Below are 18,502 nucleotides of genomic sequence, written 5' to 3'. Positions count from 1 at the left end.
GGTTGATTGCCACCGGCGACCGCCGAGGCGGCAAGGCCAATGAAGGACCTCACTAGCCTCGAGGAAGCCTAGCCGTGGTTGCGTGACCTTGCCCAAGCTGCCAGCTACGCTGGCAAGGCTCACCCTCATCAAATCTAACAAGGGTCAAGCCTCGAAGCCATGGGCGAGGCCCAACCTTGTCGAAGGCCACAAGGTCGGAGGCCACGACCTTGTGCAGCCTCTAGTGAGGGTTGCTAATCGATGGGTGAGGCTAGCACTCACTAGATTTGATGAGTCGAGTCTCACTAATCATGGACAAAGCTTGGCCTCGCCAAAGGCCACGACCTCGCATAGCCTCTGGCAATTGCTGCGGTGGCTAGGCGAGGCTCGCCCTCACTAGCCATGGTGATGCCCGACCTCGCAAGATTTGGTGAGGCTTAACCTCACTTAGCCATGGCAAGCCGTAACTTGCCGATGGCCGACAAGGCTAACATTGTCAATGCTCACCTCTAGCCAGGTGGCTAGAGGAAGGAGGGAGGAGGAATGACATACCACGAAGACCACTCATGGGCCATTCAGAACAAAGGATGCTCCTTGAAGGTTAACGGAATTCCGTATCCTGTCAGCATTAGGTGGTGGTAGGATTGTTGGCTTTTTTGGAAGGGCAGGATCGCATCTTAATTCTATTGGAGCGCGTTTGGAATCATTTTTGATTTAACACCATCCTATCCCTTAAGCTTTTCTCTTCTTTTTTTTAATTCTTTTTTTAATGTCTTTGGCTTGTGATTGTAAGAATCTTCTTCTTTTGTTTCCTCTTTTATGTTAGAATAAATAAACATTAAGTCACGTCTTGATTTAAAAATTTAAATTTTTTAAATAATTAACAATAATTCCACAAAATTTTACATTGTATTAAAACAGTAGGTCCCGAGTTCAAATTTTTTCACACCCCTATTTGAATCACTTTTTTGAGAGTGAGAGGTGTGCCACTTTGACAAGATCACTCGGTCCCCTTTTCCCCCTTTCAAATCCCTCCCTTGTCTCTTCCAAGAGTGCATGAAGTACCCTTGAAATTCTTTTAGACTAGGCATTTGGGTCAAAGAAGTACTGGGATTAGTGAGCGTATTAATGGACAGCGAGAAAACCCATATTGGCCGGCCTTAATGGGCTAAAGTGGTCCCAAATGGCTGGCGTTGATGGGCTTACGTGGGCCGGTTAATGACCGGCCCAAGCTCTCCTCAGTCGAAATTTTGGTCGTTGGACCCGAGGCTTCGAAATTATGATGTCCTTAGTTTGAAAATGCAGAAGAAACCTAGTAATGCGGGGTTTATATGAAATCATTGTTTATATCAAGGGTTGAATTTCATTATTATTGGCGAATTCGATCTCTCAGATTTTTTTGAAAATGTAGATATATGATTGATCCATCGGCAAAATTTGAATGTTGGTAGGTATTCAGTAGTCTTTTGTATTTATATCAACTTCCACGCTCAGAGTAACCTATGCTAAGATTTGCGCCAAAAGTTGAGTGTAAATATAAATGCTGTAGTTGTTTTTCTCCTTACAAAGCTGTAGGTTTTTATTGTGGAACTCCTCGTGAGTTAGACCCGGCAATTTGACCTCACATGGGCCCTAAATATAAGGTTCACATGAACATCACGAGATGGGCTAAGTCCGTGGATGCAAATTTAGACGAGTTTTTCGATGCCTCGAGACAGGGGGAGGAGTAGGTGACTTGTTTGCGTTAAATAAAGAGAAAAAAAAAAATCACGAGATGGGCCAAGTCCGTGGATGCAAATCTAGACGAGTTTTTCAATGCCTCGAGACAGGGGCAGGAGTAGGTGACTTGTTTTTTTTTTTGGTAAAGGAAGTAGGTGACTTGTTTGCGTTAAATAAAGAGAAAAAAATGTACGGTGGCCGATGACCGTGTCGCCTTCTGCTCACGAATTCAAACGAAAAGGATATAACAAAAATGGTTAATATCCTGAAAATCATAAACTAGTATACTTGTAATAAATTTATCCTAAACTATTTTTTTACCACCAAAAACTCCAAATTGATATATTTTTTACAAATTTACCCCAAACCGGTACATTTGTGATAAATTTACCCTCTATTAGTTTTTGTTAAATTTTATTCTCAAATTATTAAGTTAAATGACACGTGACAATTGACTCCAGATACCAATTTAGGATTTTACGCTCTGTTTGTCACATTTTACAATTCTTGTGATTTTTTTGTGGCATTAATCTAATTTAGCATATAGTATATTTGTCACAAATTTATCATTTTGGGGTTTTTTGTAGTGAATAAATTAGTTTGAGGTAAATTTATGTCTACCGGTTTATGGTTTTTTATAATTAGTCGGAGTAAATTTATCACAAATATACCAGTTTTGGGTTTTTCATGATAAAAAATAGTTTGGGGTAAATTTGTCACAAGTGTATCAATTTGGAGTTTTTAAGGTATTAATCCTAACAAAAAAAAAAAAAAAGAAGAACTAGAAAGAAATATTAGAAGGCGTTGAATTGTCCACCAAAGGATGGCGCGCTCCTGAAAGTCAACTGTCAACTGTCGACATCTTTTCGCAAGCACTGGTTTCAGTTCGGTGAATTTTCGTGCAAATATTCTATATTCGATTCTGCATACATAGGTTGTAGTACTACTACTAGTAGGTGAGAAAGAGAGGGAGGGAGAGAGACTGCTTCTGCCATTCAATATTATTTTCTTTCAGAGATGTCAAATACATCCAAGTTGCAGACTCCAGATTCATGAACCTGTCCCGGGTTAAGTGAGCTGCCTTTTTCCGCCATCGAAACGCCTCCCACCAATATTGAACGACAAGGAGACGCGCACGTTCAAGTTGAATTTAATTATCTTCAGAAAAGAGAGAGACATAATTTCCTCGAAGTCGGCGTGAAGAAGTCTCCGCTAAATGTCTTTTGAACATAGATACAAATAGCCTCTTGATCAAAGCTTCTACACCACATATCAACAAGACAGGATCCATGCCTTCTCATCAATGGCAGTACGACGTCTTCGTGAGTTTCAGAGGCAAGGACGTTAGGAAGAACTTCATATCACACCTCTTCCCCAAGCTGACCGAAGCGGGGATTAACTACTACAGTGACGAAGACAGAGAGGACGCTGGGGAGGAGATCAAGGACAAGCTCTTCAGAGCGATCGGGCATGCGAGGTTCGCCCTCGTCGTGTTCTCTCCGAGCTATGCTGACTCCAAGTGGTGCCTGAATGAACTGGTAGAGATCCTCGAGTGCAGAAGGCAGCTCAAGAACCAGGGCCACGTGGTTGTTCCCATTTTTCATGGCGTGGCCGCGGCTGATGTTTCGAATTTGACGAGCGGAACCAAGTTCTCGCAAGGTTTCGAGAGGTTGTGTATGATCCAGAAAGATGTTAAGCAGATGAACACATGGAAAAATGCTCTAATAGAGGCTAAGAAAATTTTCGGCTTGGATTTGCAGAACGACGCCAATGGGTAAGTACCTGTGATTCTTACTCCATGTCGAAACTTAGTATCGCCTTCTGTGAATTTTCCTTTTTTGATTGCCATTTTTTGGGTTTGTCTGCTTTGTAGATGGAAATTGTGTATAATCGACGAAATTGGTTTTCTTAAGGGAATGGAATAAGTAGAAGTGTTGTTCCACTTTCCTGAAAATTCTTATTGCCATCTTTTGAAGGATTACGACTGAACCCTCATTGCATCTCTCTTTCTCACAATGCTCTCGGCATCTCCCTCTTCTCGGGCATGGTCGGTGTCAAACTCGACTCAGATCTGTCGAGTTCGAGTTGGATCTGTCCCGGGTGTATGGTGACAGCGTGGCGGTTGTCGAGGGGAGGGCCTGAGCATTGGGTGGGCGGATGGGTTAGGGTTTTGGGCAAGTGAGTTTTCATTGTTGGTGAATTTGAAATGGTGGGAGGGACAAAATTGAAACGGAAATGACAAATTCGTAAATAGGATTAGATGTAAATATAATTGGAATGCTAATTATAGAGTTGCATAACTCAAGGTACAAATTGAGCCTAGTCAATCACCCTTCTCTGCCGTAGGAATTTTCGTTACACATGCCAATGTCTCTGTTGATTCGGTCAAGCTCGATTTCTTCTCTTCACAAACCGTAGAAATTTGAGTATAATGTTCATCGTATTTTGTCTCTTGGGGTATATGTGTGTGTCTATTTTCTCATACATATTGCTCATATAAATTTGGTACCAACATTTAACGTCAGCAATGAGGCGAAGCTCATAGAACACATTGTCAAGTACCTTGCCGAGAAGATACGTCCAACACGGCCTCTCTACCCGACGAAAAAAGCAATTGGAGTAGCTCATTTAGCAGAAGATGTGATTGCCTTGCTAGGAAATGGTGGAGAGGAAGATGTGCGCATGATAGGCATATGTGGTACGGAAGGAATAGGGAAGACAACAGTGGCTGCGGTTGCTTGTGATAAGATTCTTGCTGAATTCGAGTGTTTTGTCTTTCTCGAAAATATTGGAGAAGTGAATCGAGACCTTCTCGGCCTGCAGAAGAAGTTACTCCAAAATCTCATGAAGGTAAAAGGATTGAAGTTGTATGATGACATTCACACCAACATCAATGAGATAAAAAGTAACATATGTCGTAAAAAGATACTTCTTCTCCTTGATGGTGTTACTGGGAAAAAACAAATGGACTATTTCGGCGCTGGAGAGCGAAAATCGTTTCACCCGGGGAGTAGAATCTTGATCACAGCAAGAGATCCAAATTTGCTGAAAGTTCTCAAGGTCGATGACAAGTACATTGTCAAAGGATTGAGTCCAGACAAAGCACTTCAACTCTTCTGTCATCATGCCTTCGATAGAGAAGAACCTAAACAAGGTTATGAAGAGCTGTCTGAAAGTCTAATTCATTATGCAGGGGGTCATCCATTGACCCTTAAAAGATTAGGTTCCTACCTTAGTGATGTGTCTAAAGATCATTGGCATAAACTATTGGACAAGTTGGGGAGAAGCCCTTATCTTGATTGCATCGATGGAGTTTGTAGTTCACCCACCCTCCCATTGCAATCCGTTGGGCCGTATGGAGGTCAAGGTGGTGGTGCTTATGATGATGGAACATACACAGGCATAAGGCAAATCAGTGTCCTCATTATGTCGGTTATTGATTCCATCACCATCGATTATGATCAAGAGGGCTGTTTGGTACGTTCTTTCAAGCACGGCAGACATCCTGATGGTAACATTTTTACGGTCAGTATATTGTTACTCTTAAAAGTTTCATTGAACAATAAATATTTAGCATTTGAATTACCATGATCAAGAGATGGGTAGAAGTAATCATGTGCTTAAATAATACACATTATTAGCAATGAAGCAATGACCCGTGATATGATTAATAATAAACCTTCAAATAGTTTTGTTGAAAAGAAGTCCACCTAGATTAAAGAACAGATCAAAGGGACGGAAAAAAAGTAAGAAAGTTAGGTTGCATGGGTGTGTATATAGGAGAACAGTGACACTTGAACAAATTCTTGCACTTGTTACAGGTCAAATTAGATTATCCAAATGAATACCTGACTTCGATCTCAGGCCATATAAGAGACTACCAAATTCCTATTGTTATTCAATCTCTCAAATTCCATACCAACAGAAAGACATACGGACCATTTGGCTTTGAAAGAGGGCAATTTTTTCATTTTCCAAAAGTTGATGGCGGAAGAATTATTGGGTTTCATGGAAAATGTGGCAGTCATCTTGATTCAATTGGAGCCCACTTTGGGCCAATTTCTCATGCATATCCTTTTGAAGCTTTTGGACCATTTGGGGTGATAAAGGTGAGGACATTTGGGATGATGGGAGATATACAGATGTGAGAGAAATCGTTGTAGGATTCGATTCAACAATCAATTTTATCTCTGTTCTATACGACAAGTATGGATGTCCAGTTGGTCCCTTCACGCATGGCGCAAAAAGAGGAAGCAAAACATACAGGGTAAGTCATTCTCTCTCTCTCTCTCTCTCTCTCTCTCCCCCCCCTCCTCCAACCCCCTCTTTCTCTCGGGATTGTATAGCTGAGTTGAGTTCCGCTCATTTAAGCTATTGGAAAATAGATAGGGCCGAAAAGAGTTAAAAGAAAAATCAGAAGAATTGAGATGTCATAAAACCAAGAAGTGAACATAACAATTTTCCTTCATTCTCGTCTCTTGAATCTGTTTCTTGCTTTCGTCACTTCTTCTCAAATTTTGATTTTTTTCCCCTCAGATTAAGCTTGACCATCCAAGTGAGTACTTGGCTTCCATCTCAGGCTACATTGGAGAAGTTTCTAAAAACACTATTCTTCAATCATTAACAATCGAGACTAATCTGAAGTGTTATATGCCATTTGGAACCGCAAAAGGAAGGTATTTTTCATTTCCATACAGCGGCGGCAAAATTATTGGGTTTCATGGGAGGTGTGATGGCCCTCGTCTCGAGTCCATTGGAGCTTATTATGAACCGATTCCTCATACGTATCCCATTAAGGTCTTTGGGCCTTTTGGAGGTGCAGGTGGAGATTCCTGGGATGATGGACAATATGTCCATATAAGCAGAATCGCCGTTCGGTATGGAACGGTCATTGATTCTATCGCTTTTGATTACATCGACACCAACGGCTCCAAACGGTCGATTAGGCATGGTGGAAATAGCGGGGAGAATATTTGCGAGGTTGTTTCTAAGACTCTTTCTTTTTCTCTTTCTCCTTTCCTACTTGAATGTAATAACGTAACCTTCCTAGTTTATAGATCAGAATCATATTTCAAAAAGATCTACAAATTATTTTGTTCATGGAATGATGCAACATATAGTCACTCATGTCAAATATGTGTTTTTGTGGCCTGTTTGCAGGTTAAATTGGCATACCCGGATGAGTACATAACTTCTTTTTCTGGATATATCAATTCAAACAATAGTCACGGTCTAATCAACTCGCTCACATTTCGAACCAACAAAAGAATATGGGGACCGATTGGAAAAGAGGAAGGGAAGTATTTTTCCTTGCCATCAGAAGCTGGGAAACTTGTTGGATTTTTTGGTAGAAGTGGTACTTTACTTGATTCTATAGGAGCACACATTGAGCTCTTCTCGAACAAGCTGTATCCCTTCAAATCAGTGGGGTTATTTGGGGGTTCAGGTGGTTCATCTTGGGATGACGGCAACCACCATGCTAACGTGAGAAAAATCATAATTGTATTCGAACCAAGTAGAGAACCGATTATCGAGTCAATCACATTTCAATATGAAGAGGAGGATGGAGATCTAAGGTTATGTGAAAGACATGGTGGCACAGATCAAGGCGAGATCCATGTGGTAAGTCCCCGTATATATTCCTCATAGAAATTTTGCATGTGTTTCTGATCATGAGTTTGATATAGTCGCACCCCACTAATCTATGCAGATTGATCTGTATGATTCGGATGAGTATCTAACTTCGATATCAGGGTACATAAGAAGTTCTAGTTCTTGTCCCACTGTCATTCGCTCGCTCACCTTTCAAAGTAACAAACGGACAATTGGACCAGTTGGTGATGAAAAGGGAGTCTACTTCTCGTCGCCTACAACGGGTGGCAAAATAATCGGATTTTATGGAAGAAGCGGTGACCATCTTGATGCGATCGGAGTATATTTTGAGCCAATTTCTCATCTTTACCCGATCAAATCAATTGGACCATTTGGAGGCCTAGGTGGGAATGCTTGGGATGATGGTAAGTTCAGCGGTGTGAGGGAGATTGAGATCATGCACGATGATATGATCCATTACATTTTCTTTTGTTATGACAAGAATGGTGAACCGGTTTGCTCCTATAGACGGGGTGCTGGCACCAGAAATGGTAAGGCCAAAGTCACCAAGGTTAGTTTTTTCCACTTCACTTTTCTCGCTAAGTACACTGTCAGTTGTTTGTTCATATGTTTGACTGATTGGTGACGATCTAGACTGTTTCGAGTTCCTCGAGAGTACCTTAGTTACTGGTCCCGCATATGGGTTAGCGCAAGTCCCTTGTGAAATCGTGTAGTTTTATATAAAGGTTCTGTATCTTCACTGTTTTCACTGCCCCGTTAAATATATCACTTCGGTTCTGCCGAGCCAAACTTTATGAGAGAGAAATTGCGTGCAGGTTCGATTGGATTATCCACGAGAGTACTTGACATCAATCTCTGGCTACAAGCGAGAGACTGACAAACCCATCGTTGACTCGCTCACATTTTATAGCAATAAAGGAAGATATGGTCCCTTTGGCAAAGAAATAGGAAGGTACTTCGGGTATCCATCGACCGGAAGCAAAATCATCGGCTTTTATGGAAGATCCGGTTCAAATCTCGATTCTATTGGAGTATATGCAGAACCAATATCACACTTGTACCCTTTCAAGTCCCTCGGACCGTTCGGAGGTGAAGGTGGAGATCCTTGGGATGATGGAGTACATACCGATGTGAGAGGATTTGATATTGTGGTTGGATCTGTGATTGATTCCATCAGAGTTGAATATGATTATAATGGTTCCTCGGTTCAATGCTCTAAACACGGTGGAGATAGTGGAGACAGGCATGAGGTGAGTTCCTGGATTCACATTTAAAGGTGTTAGAAATTCACATAATTGGAGGAGTTTTGGGTATTTATCTTTAAAAGAAAAAGTCAAATCTCAAATCTAATATACATATATAATAATAGTGGGTAATGCTCGCATGAGGTTGAACCACGCGGCACACTCAAATATGAACTTTCCCAGCAGTTTAATTTTCCTCGTCACTTTGGCAAATTCCTCTCCCCAATAAATCTCTAAATCTAGATTGCTAATTCTTATGCATATTTTGGTAATAATTATATGTCTATATATGGATTTCGTTTGGAGATACATGTATATTATATGTTCAAAAAAAAAATTATAAAGAGGCTTAGAAAGAGTTTAACAATTTAGGGATATCTATCTCATATTAACTCATATTTTAAAAAATAAGATCAATCTGATATAGGGCCAATATTTGATGAATAAATACTATTTAAATTATATTTGAGAAATAATAAAAAATTTAAATGAATCTCATAATCAACTCATATTTGAAAAATATATTATATTAAAAGAATAATGAAAAAATCCATCATTGCAAAAAATTATGTGATAAAAAGTATCAAATGAATGTAATGAAATGATCCTTCAGAAGGTAAATATATATAATAGTATGCCAACATGTATTATAAGTGATGATTGTTACAATTGAAAAGTTGTATGATGAATTTAGAGGATTTGTGTTGCAGAGAGTGCAATAAGTACATAAAGGAGATGTTTGGAGGAGAAAAAAAAATAGGAGAACAATTAGAGAATTATAAGTTTAGGCTGACATGTGGACAAATTTGGTCCCCGCAACTATATCTAAATACATGTCACTCATTCAACGATAAATGTGTAAACAGTTGTTTAATTAGCACTGAACATAATAAAAGCTCCGAAAGAGGTGTTATAGGATTAGGAGAGAAATACTAAGGTTGGCAGAAGATTTTGTTGTCTGGGCTAATATTCCAGCGACAAGTAGAAGCAGAAAAGTAAAAGCCAGCTAAAAGAGGAAAAGGTATGACCCCACCCAACGCACTACCTGAGATAGTTAACGAATCGTCACATATTTCATTAGTGCTGTTGGCAAGTGAAAATTGAAAGGACCTTGAATTGGCTAATTATGCAGGTCAAGCTAGACTATCCCAAGGAGCGTTTGATTTCCATATCAGGTTACATAAGAGAAAGCGGAGGCTCTCCACCCACCGTTATCCAATCTCTGAAAATACATACCACTAGAGGCATCTATGGACCGTTTGGCAAGGCAAAGGGCAAGAAATTTTGTATTCCATCAGATGCTATTGGTGGCAGGATCATCGGGTTTTATGGACGGTCTGGATCACATCTTGACTCAATTGGAGCACGTTTGGAACCATATAGTTAGGTATTAGTGATTATCGTTTCAATGGCATTTCTGTGAAATAATCACAAGCAGTTGCGTTGCATTGCAATGGTTCATTCAGTTTAACGTTGTGAAACCATGTCTCACATAAAGCCAAAGAAATTTGATCCCCGGTTTCTTTTTATCTGCTTGCTTTATGCATCTTAAATCATGTTTCATAATAACTTTAGAAAACTATACCTTATGATGCAAGAAAAGCATAAATGACGAGTATATATACTTGGCGTCTCATTTTAATGTCTTCTCTTCCTTTTGTGAAGAAAAGATGAAAATTTCACTTTTTCTTTTCCTTCATTTTCAGAATCATCTCTCATTTTGTGGATTTGGATTCTTAAAATTTTGGTTCTTTTCTTACAGAATAGAACACTCTTGTTTAAAGTGTTTTTTCTTGGCCAATAAAACTTGAGATGCCCTTCAACCTGGGCCATGTCTTCTGCGACAATCCTGTTTTTTCACTTTAAGATGAGACTCAGCGTGTTTCAATTTGGAAAGAGAATTTTCAAAGAAAACCTGTTATCTTCTTAGCGTTCAGTGCCAACCTATGTAGCACGGATGCGGCGACACGGACACGCGATACGACACGACACGCGACACGTCATTTCTAAAAAAAAGTAGAGAATTTCGACATGTTCCGACACGTTAAATATTAAATAAATATTTTTATTTTTAATTAATTTGATTCAAATTCACAAATAAATAAATAAATAAAGAGTTTATAATGAATTTATACTAATAATATTAATAAATCTTACACTTTTTTTTTATTTCATTATCCCAAATTTACATTTATTTTTCGAAATCCCCCTCTCCCTAAATTTACTTTTATTTTTTAATCTCATTTATTTATTTTTCTAATTAAAAAAATTCCCATTAGAGTCCACCCAACTCTCTTCTTTTCCTTATCCATTTCCCCCATCCCCAAATTTATTTTCCTTTCCCTCCCCAATCCCCACCATCGTCCAATCCCCCACCCAAATTTATTTTTTTTCTTTTCCTCCCACAATCGTCCATTTCCCCCATCTGTCCGTCACTTTCCCTCCCCCAAAATAGGTACCCATAGACCCCAACTTTTTAATTACTTTTGAGTTTCTCATAAACCCTAGCTCCTTTACTCCTCCTCCTCGCCGCTCGCGACCCTTCCCCTTCTCCTCCTCCCTCCTTGCCGCCGCACGACCTCCTTCCTCGCCGGCCGCCGCTCCGCCGCCGCTGCTCCTCGCTGCACGCACAACCCCTTCCTTGCCGCTCGCCGCACGACTGCCTTCCTCTCATCTTCCTCTCACCTTTGGTCCTTTCTCCCTCGCAGCTGCAGCCTTGTCGGATCCGTCGCAGCATCACAGGGTCGGCCCTCACCTCAGTCTATGCTCGGCCGTCTCTCACCATCGCTCGCGGTCTACTCCCTCCCGGACACGCGTGTCAAAACGTGTCGAGCAAGGTTGACCACGTGTCGGAAAACCCGACACACGTTGACACAGCGTGTCCGACCGTGTCCGAGCGTGTCGATGTGTCCGACACACTCCGACACGTGTCGGACACGACACGGAAGCACAGACAACGTGCTTCATAGGTGCCAACATATATATGCATTTCTTGTGGTGTATTGTTTCAACTGAAAAATATATGTAATGGCATTTTTTCTTATTTCCATTTTTATTTCAATGAAGAGAAAGTTGAATTATGGCAGTAAAACAACCACTTGCGAGTACAAGCATTTTTGTCACGGGCCATTATATTTACAACAACTATATGTTCTATGCTCAAAAAGTCGAAGTAAACCTTAACTCCTCTAGCAAGACTTCAACTCCTTCAGTGAGGCTTCAACTCCTCCATACCTACAATTCTTAAATAAATAAATAAATAAAACTGGGGTGAGTCATAGACTCAGTAAGTAAAACCCATAATTCTCTATTAGGATGACATCTCATCATCAAAATCCTACAGAGACAACACTCGCAATACAATGTCAATAACAAATCAATAACAAAGTTAATATTATCTTCGACTCTATGCAGATGTCCATCACAACATGCTTCAATGCATACTTACATTTAACTTATCAAAAAAACATATTGACCTATCATACTTATGCATAACTAACACTCATGCAAATTTATTTACCATCGTCTTGGCTCGACCGAGACTTCCAACCTCTTGCTAGTTTTCATAACTCAACTAAAGCATCCCGACTCAACCAATGCATCCTGGCGCTAGCTCTACAAGGTATCCTGGCTCAACCCAGGCATCCTAGCTCAACCAAAGCATCCTAGAGTTAGCTTACCCAACGCCTCCAAGCTCAAACTCAAGCATCCTAGCTAAATTAGGGCATCTCGTTCAATGAACGAGGCATCGCCGCCAACGCTATGTGGTGACTAGCGGTTTTTCCTCTTTAAGTGCATCATAAAAGTGCATCACACAAGCTAGTTCTTACTTTTCTTCTTAATCCACTCATACATAGCCCGAAGGCATGCTCATTCAAGTGAGTGTGCCATGGTTCTTAATATCATACTATTACGATATGTTGGGCATGATTCTTGATTCATGGCTTGAGCTACACACCTAGGTTGATATCTGCACAAAGCAAGACTTGGAACCGGCATGGTTCAATGCCAATCTAAGGCCTCACGACTTAGGCCATCACAACTTGACATCAATTCCAAGCTAAGCGAACCTCAACCTCGTCCTAGGATGTGAACACATTCAAGCATGTAAACATGAGCAAACCATACAAAATGACATTACAACATACACATGGCTTACACGGGTGAGCACACCACTAAATTCAACAACGTAAGCTATTGCCTTAGCCAAGAGTTAGAGACTTCACTTACTTTTGATAAATCTCGATAAACTATAGGTGGTTTTTCCAAGAGATGGTCATCTTGTGAAGCGGTGGGCAAGCAAGACTTAGAGAGGGAAAGGGGGCGATGGTGAGAATGAGTGAAAGAAGAAGAGAGAATAAATGAGGGAGAAGAGATGGGGTGGTGTGTGCGCATGGTATGGAATTGGGGGGAGAATGCCTTTATTTATAGGCAAACCACTCATAATTTCTCTTCCAAGTCGACCAATCACATTTTTTTAGATGGACGACCTAAGATGAAGAGATGGCGAGCTAAAGAAATGGGTAACAAGTCTAGGTCCTAGAGGATGAGACTTAATTCTTCTCTTATTGAGCCATTTGGGGTTGAGTCATCTTTGTAATGATGAATATTAATCATGACTAAACCACCAGCCATGGTAGCTCCGCTGGGTAGGCTCCAATGAACCTTTGCGAGGAAGGTGCGGAGTTCGAAACCCCTAATGGGGGCTCTGGGGGAGTTGCTTGGCGACTTAAGTGTGTTGCCGGGGGTGGTGGGTCCTCCCGCTTACGTAGCACCTGAGGGTTTACGCTTCGGCTATCGGCTAAGGCGATTCCTCCAGCACAAAAAAAAAAAGAAAAAACAAACAAAGAAACAAAAAAACAAAAATATTAATCATGACTATATTAATTAGGGGACACCTGAGTCTTATGACTCAACCTAGTATTAATGCACTAAGGTCCAAAAGCATTTAATACATTCTTATTCCAATCTAAGAAGACTCTAGATGGACTTACTTGTCAAGTTGGGCATGGAACCGCTTCCTCTCCAGGTTTGGGGCATGTGACTCTCCATTCCTAGGCGAAACAGTTTTGAGCAACTTTTGAAATAAATATCATTACCCTATCAAATGGGCTCGAAAAATTATGAAATTTTAATATGTTGTAGAGAAGATAAATAATATATTTTTTTAAGGAAACCAAGTCCAATTCTTTTTGTGAAAAAGTAGAAAATCACTGAACACAACCCAACAATCTGCTCGTTGAACAAATCCAATGACCACAAAGAAAGACCCATTTCGAAATCCAAATCTTTACAAAAATCTTTAAAAATTTTATATGTTATAGACATGAATATCCTTTAAAAATTTCTTGAATGAAATATGTCCAAGTTCGAAATGGAAAATTTTATAAAAATTTGAGAAAGCAAACTTGTCACTGTTTTGGCTACATTGGGCATGTTCCAAACGGCAAATGATTGGGCCTTTTCTTGACCATTTCATCTTACAAAAATATGAGATTTAAGTATGTTATAGGTCAAAAAATTTGAACAACTTTTATGAAGGAAATTTCTCCAAATTTGAACCTCAAAGAGTTCTATAAAATTGAAAATAGGAAAGTCCAACAGTTTCCAAAAACTGGGAAGTCAAAATCTATGAAACTCAAGGTGGCAAGTCTACAGAGGAGAGGTGGCACCCCTAATGCTCTTCCAAGACCATCCTTCATTAATTCTTCTAGGCCAATGATTCACCAAACATTTAAGGTTAGGAAGAACTTGTCTTCCAAGTCTCAAAGTAGTGGAATCATAGCCTAAGTTCTTTAGGGACACGTGGACATGTGACTCACCTCATTCATTAATGGCCTATCATGATGACTATACACCTAAGTTTATGAGTCATCTTCTTTCACTAGTGGCTTGTCTTGATGACTATAACACCTAAACTTATGAGTCATCCCTTTCATTAATGGCTTGTCATTAATTACTAGCTTCCAAAAGTAATAACTACACCCATGAGAAAATATCTAAGTCGGATGGCCGTCTCATTGGGCAATCGAGTCTAACTGCAATCAACTACCTTATTTGGCACGAGGTTCATGCCTAAGCCATGATCAACAAAACCGGACGCAGCTAGGCTCAACAAGTGAGACAAAGTTTGGACTTCTCCTTTACCGTGTAAAAGGCTCATGATTGGGTCCAAAGGCCAGGCCTTGGGCCAGTTGGACAGTCCTCTACTTGGTCCGTTGGCCAATCGTCTGGCCGGCATTGTGGCTAGTCCTTGGTCTATAACTGACCCTCGGATCGATTCATGGCTTATTCCCACCATCGGCATACCAATCCTTAGCCTACTAGTCGGGACTAAAATAAGAATCGAAATAAAAGATGTTACAACTGTAAGAAAGGTTTTACCACTCAAGAAGATAACAGGATCCAAACAAATAGGTTGCTTAGTATTTCAATCAGAATGTGATCTTTGATTTGCATAGATAGTTGTGTTACCAATTCCACAGGGTCCAAAGGTTTGTTTCATGCTCCTTTTCTTTTGTATTGACAACATAGGTTGGAATGACAGGGATAGTTTCGTGTTATTTTCTTTATAACTTCATAGTGTATGCCGAAAATGACAAGAATTATTCCACTAATCAATAATTGTTCCCCAACTTTGAGATGAAGGACATGGTTGAAGTTAGCGATGTGCTGGCTGTCAAGATCATTGGAGATAAATTTAACGAGTTTTAGTTTATCTCAAGAAATTTACATCAAGAAGTTGCATTAATGATACCAAATGCACAATCATTAACCTATTGAGACTTCTGGAAATAAATGTCGGATTAAGTCAATATGAAGATGTAACTTTCCAAATTTCTCGATATTTACCCATTAGTTTTGGAATCCTTCACCGCTTCCATAGCATATTTTCGCGCACAAATCAAGAATAGTAAATTATTAGAGAGTTGATAGACCAAATAGATCGAAATCATATAAATCACTAATCACGTGGGTCCAATGTAGACGCCGCACAATCGGATAAATGTTAATCCCACATCATAAGTCTCTTTGTACATTGAACCTTAAAGAAATATATAACTTTTATTTGATTACATAATTAATATACAATATGTTAAACTAAGGTGCAAAACTTGATTTGTCTAACGTTGATTCGGAACAAACTGTGAAAGACACTATAGTTTTTCAATCCAAAATGTGAGAAAACTCAAAAACATTTCATAAGCTTTATGTGTACATCCTATTTTAGACGCTTGTAATGTATTAGAATTTGTCAAAAGAAAAGAGAAATAAGTGGATCGTGATTTTCACAAAATAGAGCAATTGGTTCGCTTGATATTTTCCTTCGCGTGATCAATGAATGAATCAAGATTGCTATGAACCAGGTCAGATGAATCTTATCCTCTTCCTCCGACGTCCGCCCACATGGCTCAGCCCTTCCTTTTTGTCTATTTCCCGACAGCCATGTCTTGATAACATTGCGTATAACTTTTTTTTTTCTTTTCTTTTTCTTTTCTTGTCAACAGAGCCAGGTGTCATCTCGATTTGTTCACCTCCTTAGACGATGTTATGAAAACAAACGATGTTAAGGAGACACCGTGACATGAATGACCAGCTGACTGCTTCACTTACGATGGAAGAGGTTCCGCAAGCAACTTTTTAGATGGGAACTACCAAAGCCCCTAGCCCTGATGGATTGAACGGTTTATTTTATCATAAACACTGGGAAGTTGTTAAAGACGACTTATTCCTTCTAGTACAGAATTTCCTGATGTCAGGGGTAATGCCTATGAGTCTAAGTCAGACTACTATAACGTTGATTCCCAAGACAACTCAACCTCAGAAGCTCGAGCAATATCGCCCCATCAGTCTATGCAATTTTGCATACAAAATTATCTCAAAGGTACTTGCTAACCGACTCAAACCTTGGTTGAATATTCTGATTTCTAATGAACAATCAGCTTTTGTGAAGGGAAGACAGATTCAGGATAATATTCTCATTGTTCAAGAAGTTCTTCATCACTTTAGATCGAGAAAGAGGACTTGTAGATTTAATGCAATACTAAAAACAGACATGACGAAGGCGTACGATAAAGTTGAATGGGATTTCCTCAATGATTACCTCCTTAAACTAGGATTCCATCCGAGATGGGTTAGCTGGATTATGCAGTGTATCACCACAGTAGCATTCAGCGTGAAGTTTAATGGGGAGCACTTGCCTTATTTCTACCCATCTCGTGGCCTACGCCATGGTGACCCCTTATCGCCATATATTTTTATCCTGCTGGTTAATGTTTTATCGACTCTTATTACACAAGCTGTCAGAATAGGACACATTAGAGGTATCCGATTAAACAGATGGTGTCCTAACATTTCCCATCTTTTTTTTACTGATGATGCGATCTTTTTCCTAACTAGTAGTATTCAAGAGAGCTAGAATCTAGCAAACATTTTAAACCTGTATTGTTCGACTACTGGACAACTTGTTAATCGCAACAAATCAAGCATGATTTTTAGCAAAACTTGCCCTCTAACTCTTCAGCAGAATATGTCTCGGGAACTTAGGACTCCTATCTTGCAATGCTATGGTAAATACTTAGGCATACCATCCGACTAGGGCTGCTCTAAGAAGGAGATGTTTTCGTGGATACTTGCAAGAGTCAACACCAAATTGGAGGAATGGAAAGAGAAATTTATTTCTAAGGGGGTAAGGAGATTCTCATATCTGTTATTGAGGCTATTCCACATTATGCCATGTCTATCTTTAAGTTGCCTCTTTCTATTTACAAAACTATTGAAACAAGAATTGCTCGCTTTTGGTGGAGAAATAATCAGAATAGAGTAGGAATCCACTGGAAAAAATGGGAGATTCTGAAAGATAGAAAAGATGACGGAGGAAAGGAATTCTGTGACCTTATTGCATTTAATAGAGCGATGCTTGGAAAACAAGCTTGGCATTTGTTACAGCAACCCCATTCTTTATGGAGTAAGTTACTTAAAGGTTTATATTTTCACTCGACGGATTTCCTGTCTGCTGTTAGGGGAACTCGACCGTCCTGGGGATGGTAGAGCATGCTTATGGGCAGAGATGCTATTCTACCTCATATTCGATGGTCAGTGGGTAATAGTAACAACATCAGAATCCGAGGAGATTGATCGTTACCAATGGGTATTATCCATGGACCTAACTCTAGAGAAGAACCTATTATGGTGGCAGATCTTATTGATCCCATCCACCACAACTGGAACCAATCTCTGATCTAACGGTTCTTCGGAGATCAAATTACTACCGAAATTCTCACTATCCCGGTAAGACCTCTTTATTCGGATGACAAAATCATTTGGTCAGCCACAACAAATGGAAAACATACTGTACGAAGTAACTATCACGTTGTCATGCAGTTGGTAAATGATCATAATAGTAACAGAGCATCGACATCTAACCATATCTCCATGGTATTATGGAAAAGTATCTAGGCCAGAAGACAAAACCGAAACTAAAGACTTTCCTATGGTCCGCCTGCCACAATGCCCTAGCATCTAGAGTGAATCTATTCCAGCGTTATATCATCACAAATCCTCTGCAATCTAAGTCAACAGCAAGTTCTTGAAACCCTAGAACATATCTTTTTACAATGTACATAGACTCGTGCTATTTGGTCTGACCCCCAAATCAATATACCGATTTCGACGCTCACAAGAAATCGCTTCGATTCTTGGCTTACAAAAAGGGTGGACTTACCTCGGCACTTACCTAGACTAGCACTTGTTGCTAACACTCTTTGGCAGATCTGTGGATGCGGAATAACTCCATCTTTCGCAATCAGCTTCGGATCCCTCCCTTGCAGTACAAACTGCTATGGCTCAAATGAAATCACACCAAATCTACTCTCCCGCGTCTCAACTAAGATCTGCTCTTTAGTCTATTGATCCGAAACATCTCTAGCGTCCTCCTGACATGGGTA

At 39.9% G+C, this 18,502-nt stretch overlaps 1 protein-coding gene across 2 annotated transcripts; it reads left to right on the top strand.

Moving 5' to 3' along the window:
- The first annotated feature begins 2,705 nt into the window (after positions 1-2,705).
- Positions 2,706-10,084, top strand: LOC104419700 (mannose/glucose-specific lectin). 2 transcript variants are annotated; one of them, XM_039301386.1, is made up of 6 exons: positions 5,833-5,965; positions 6,235-6,678; positions 6,859-7,320; positions 7,409-7,861; positions 8,127-8,561; positions 9,688-10,084. In XM_039301386.1, the coding sequence occupies exons 2-6, from the start codon at positions 6,349-6,351 to the stop codon at positions 9,940-9,942; spliced, it is 1,935 nt and encodes a 644-aa protein (XP_039157320.1). In that variant the 5' UTR covers positions 5,833-5,965; positions 6,235-6,348; the 3' UTR covers positions 9,943-10,084. The 2 variants fall into 2 exon arrangements, 1 of the variants encoding a protein (XP_039157320.1); XR_005546325.1 differs by lacking the exons at positions 6,859-7,320; positions 7,409-7,861; positions 8,127-8,561; positions 9,688-10,084 and adding exons at positions 2,706-3,472; positions 4,224-5,223 and having other exon boundaries at positions 5,520-5,965; positions 6,235-6,374; positions 6,496-6,584.
- The last annotated feature ends 8,418 nt before the right edge of the window (positions 10,085-18,502 follow it).

The sequence above is a fragment of the Eucalyptus grandis genome, chromosome 9 (assembly GCF_016545825.1).
Source record: "Eucalyptus grandis isolate ANBG69807.140 chromosome 9, ASM1654582v1, whole genome shotgun sequence".
Lineage (NCBI taxonomy): Eukaryota > Viridiplantae > Streptophyta > Magnoliopsida > Myrtales > Myrtaceae > Eucalyptus > Eucalyptus grandis.
This window is presented reverse-complemented; position numbering and strand designations above follow the sequence as displayed.

Excerpts from the sequence above, each read along its gene's own strand:
- LOC104419700 (XM_039301386.1), top strand. The coding sequence starts at position 6,349 with ATGCCATTTGGAACCGCAAAAGGAAGGTATTTTTCATTTCCATACAGC. Across the intron at positions 6,679-6,858 it reads GCGGGGAGAATATTTGCGAG|GTTAAATTGGCATACCCGGA; the intron begins GTTGTTTCTAAG and ends GCCTGTTTGCAG. Across the intron at positions 8,562-9,687 it reads ATAGTGGAGACAGGCATGAG|GTCAAGCTAGACTATCCCAA; the intron begins GTGAGTTCCTGG and ends CTAATTATGCAG.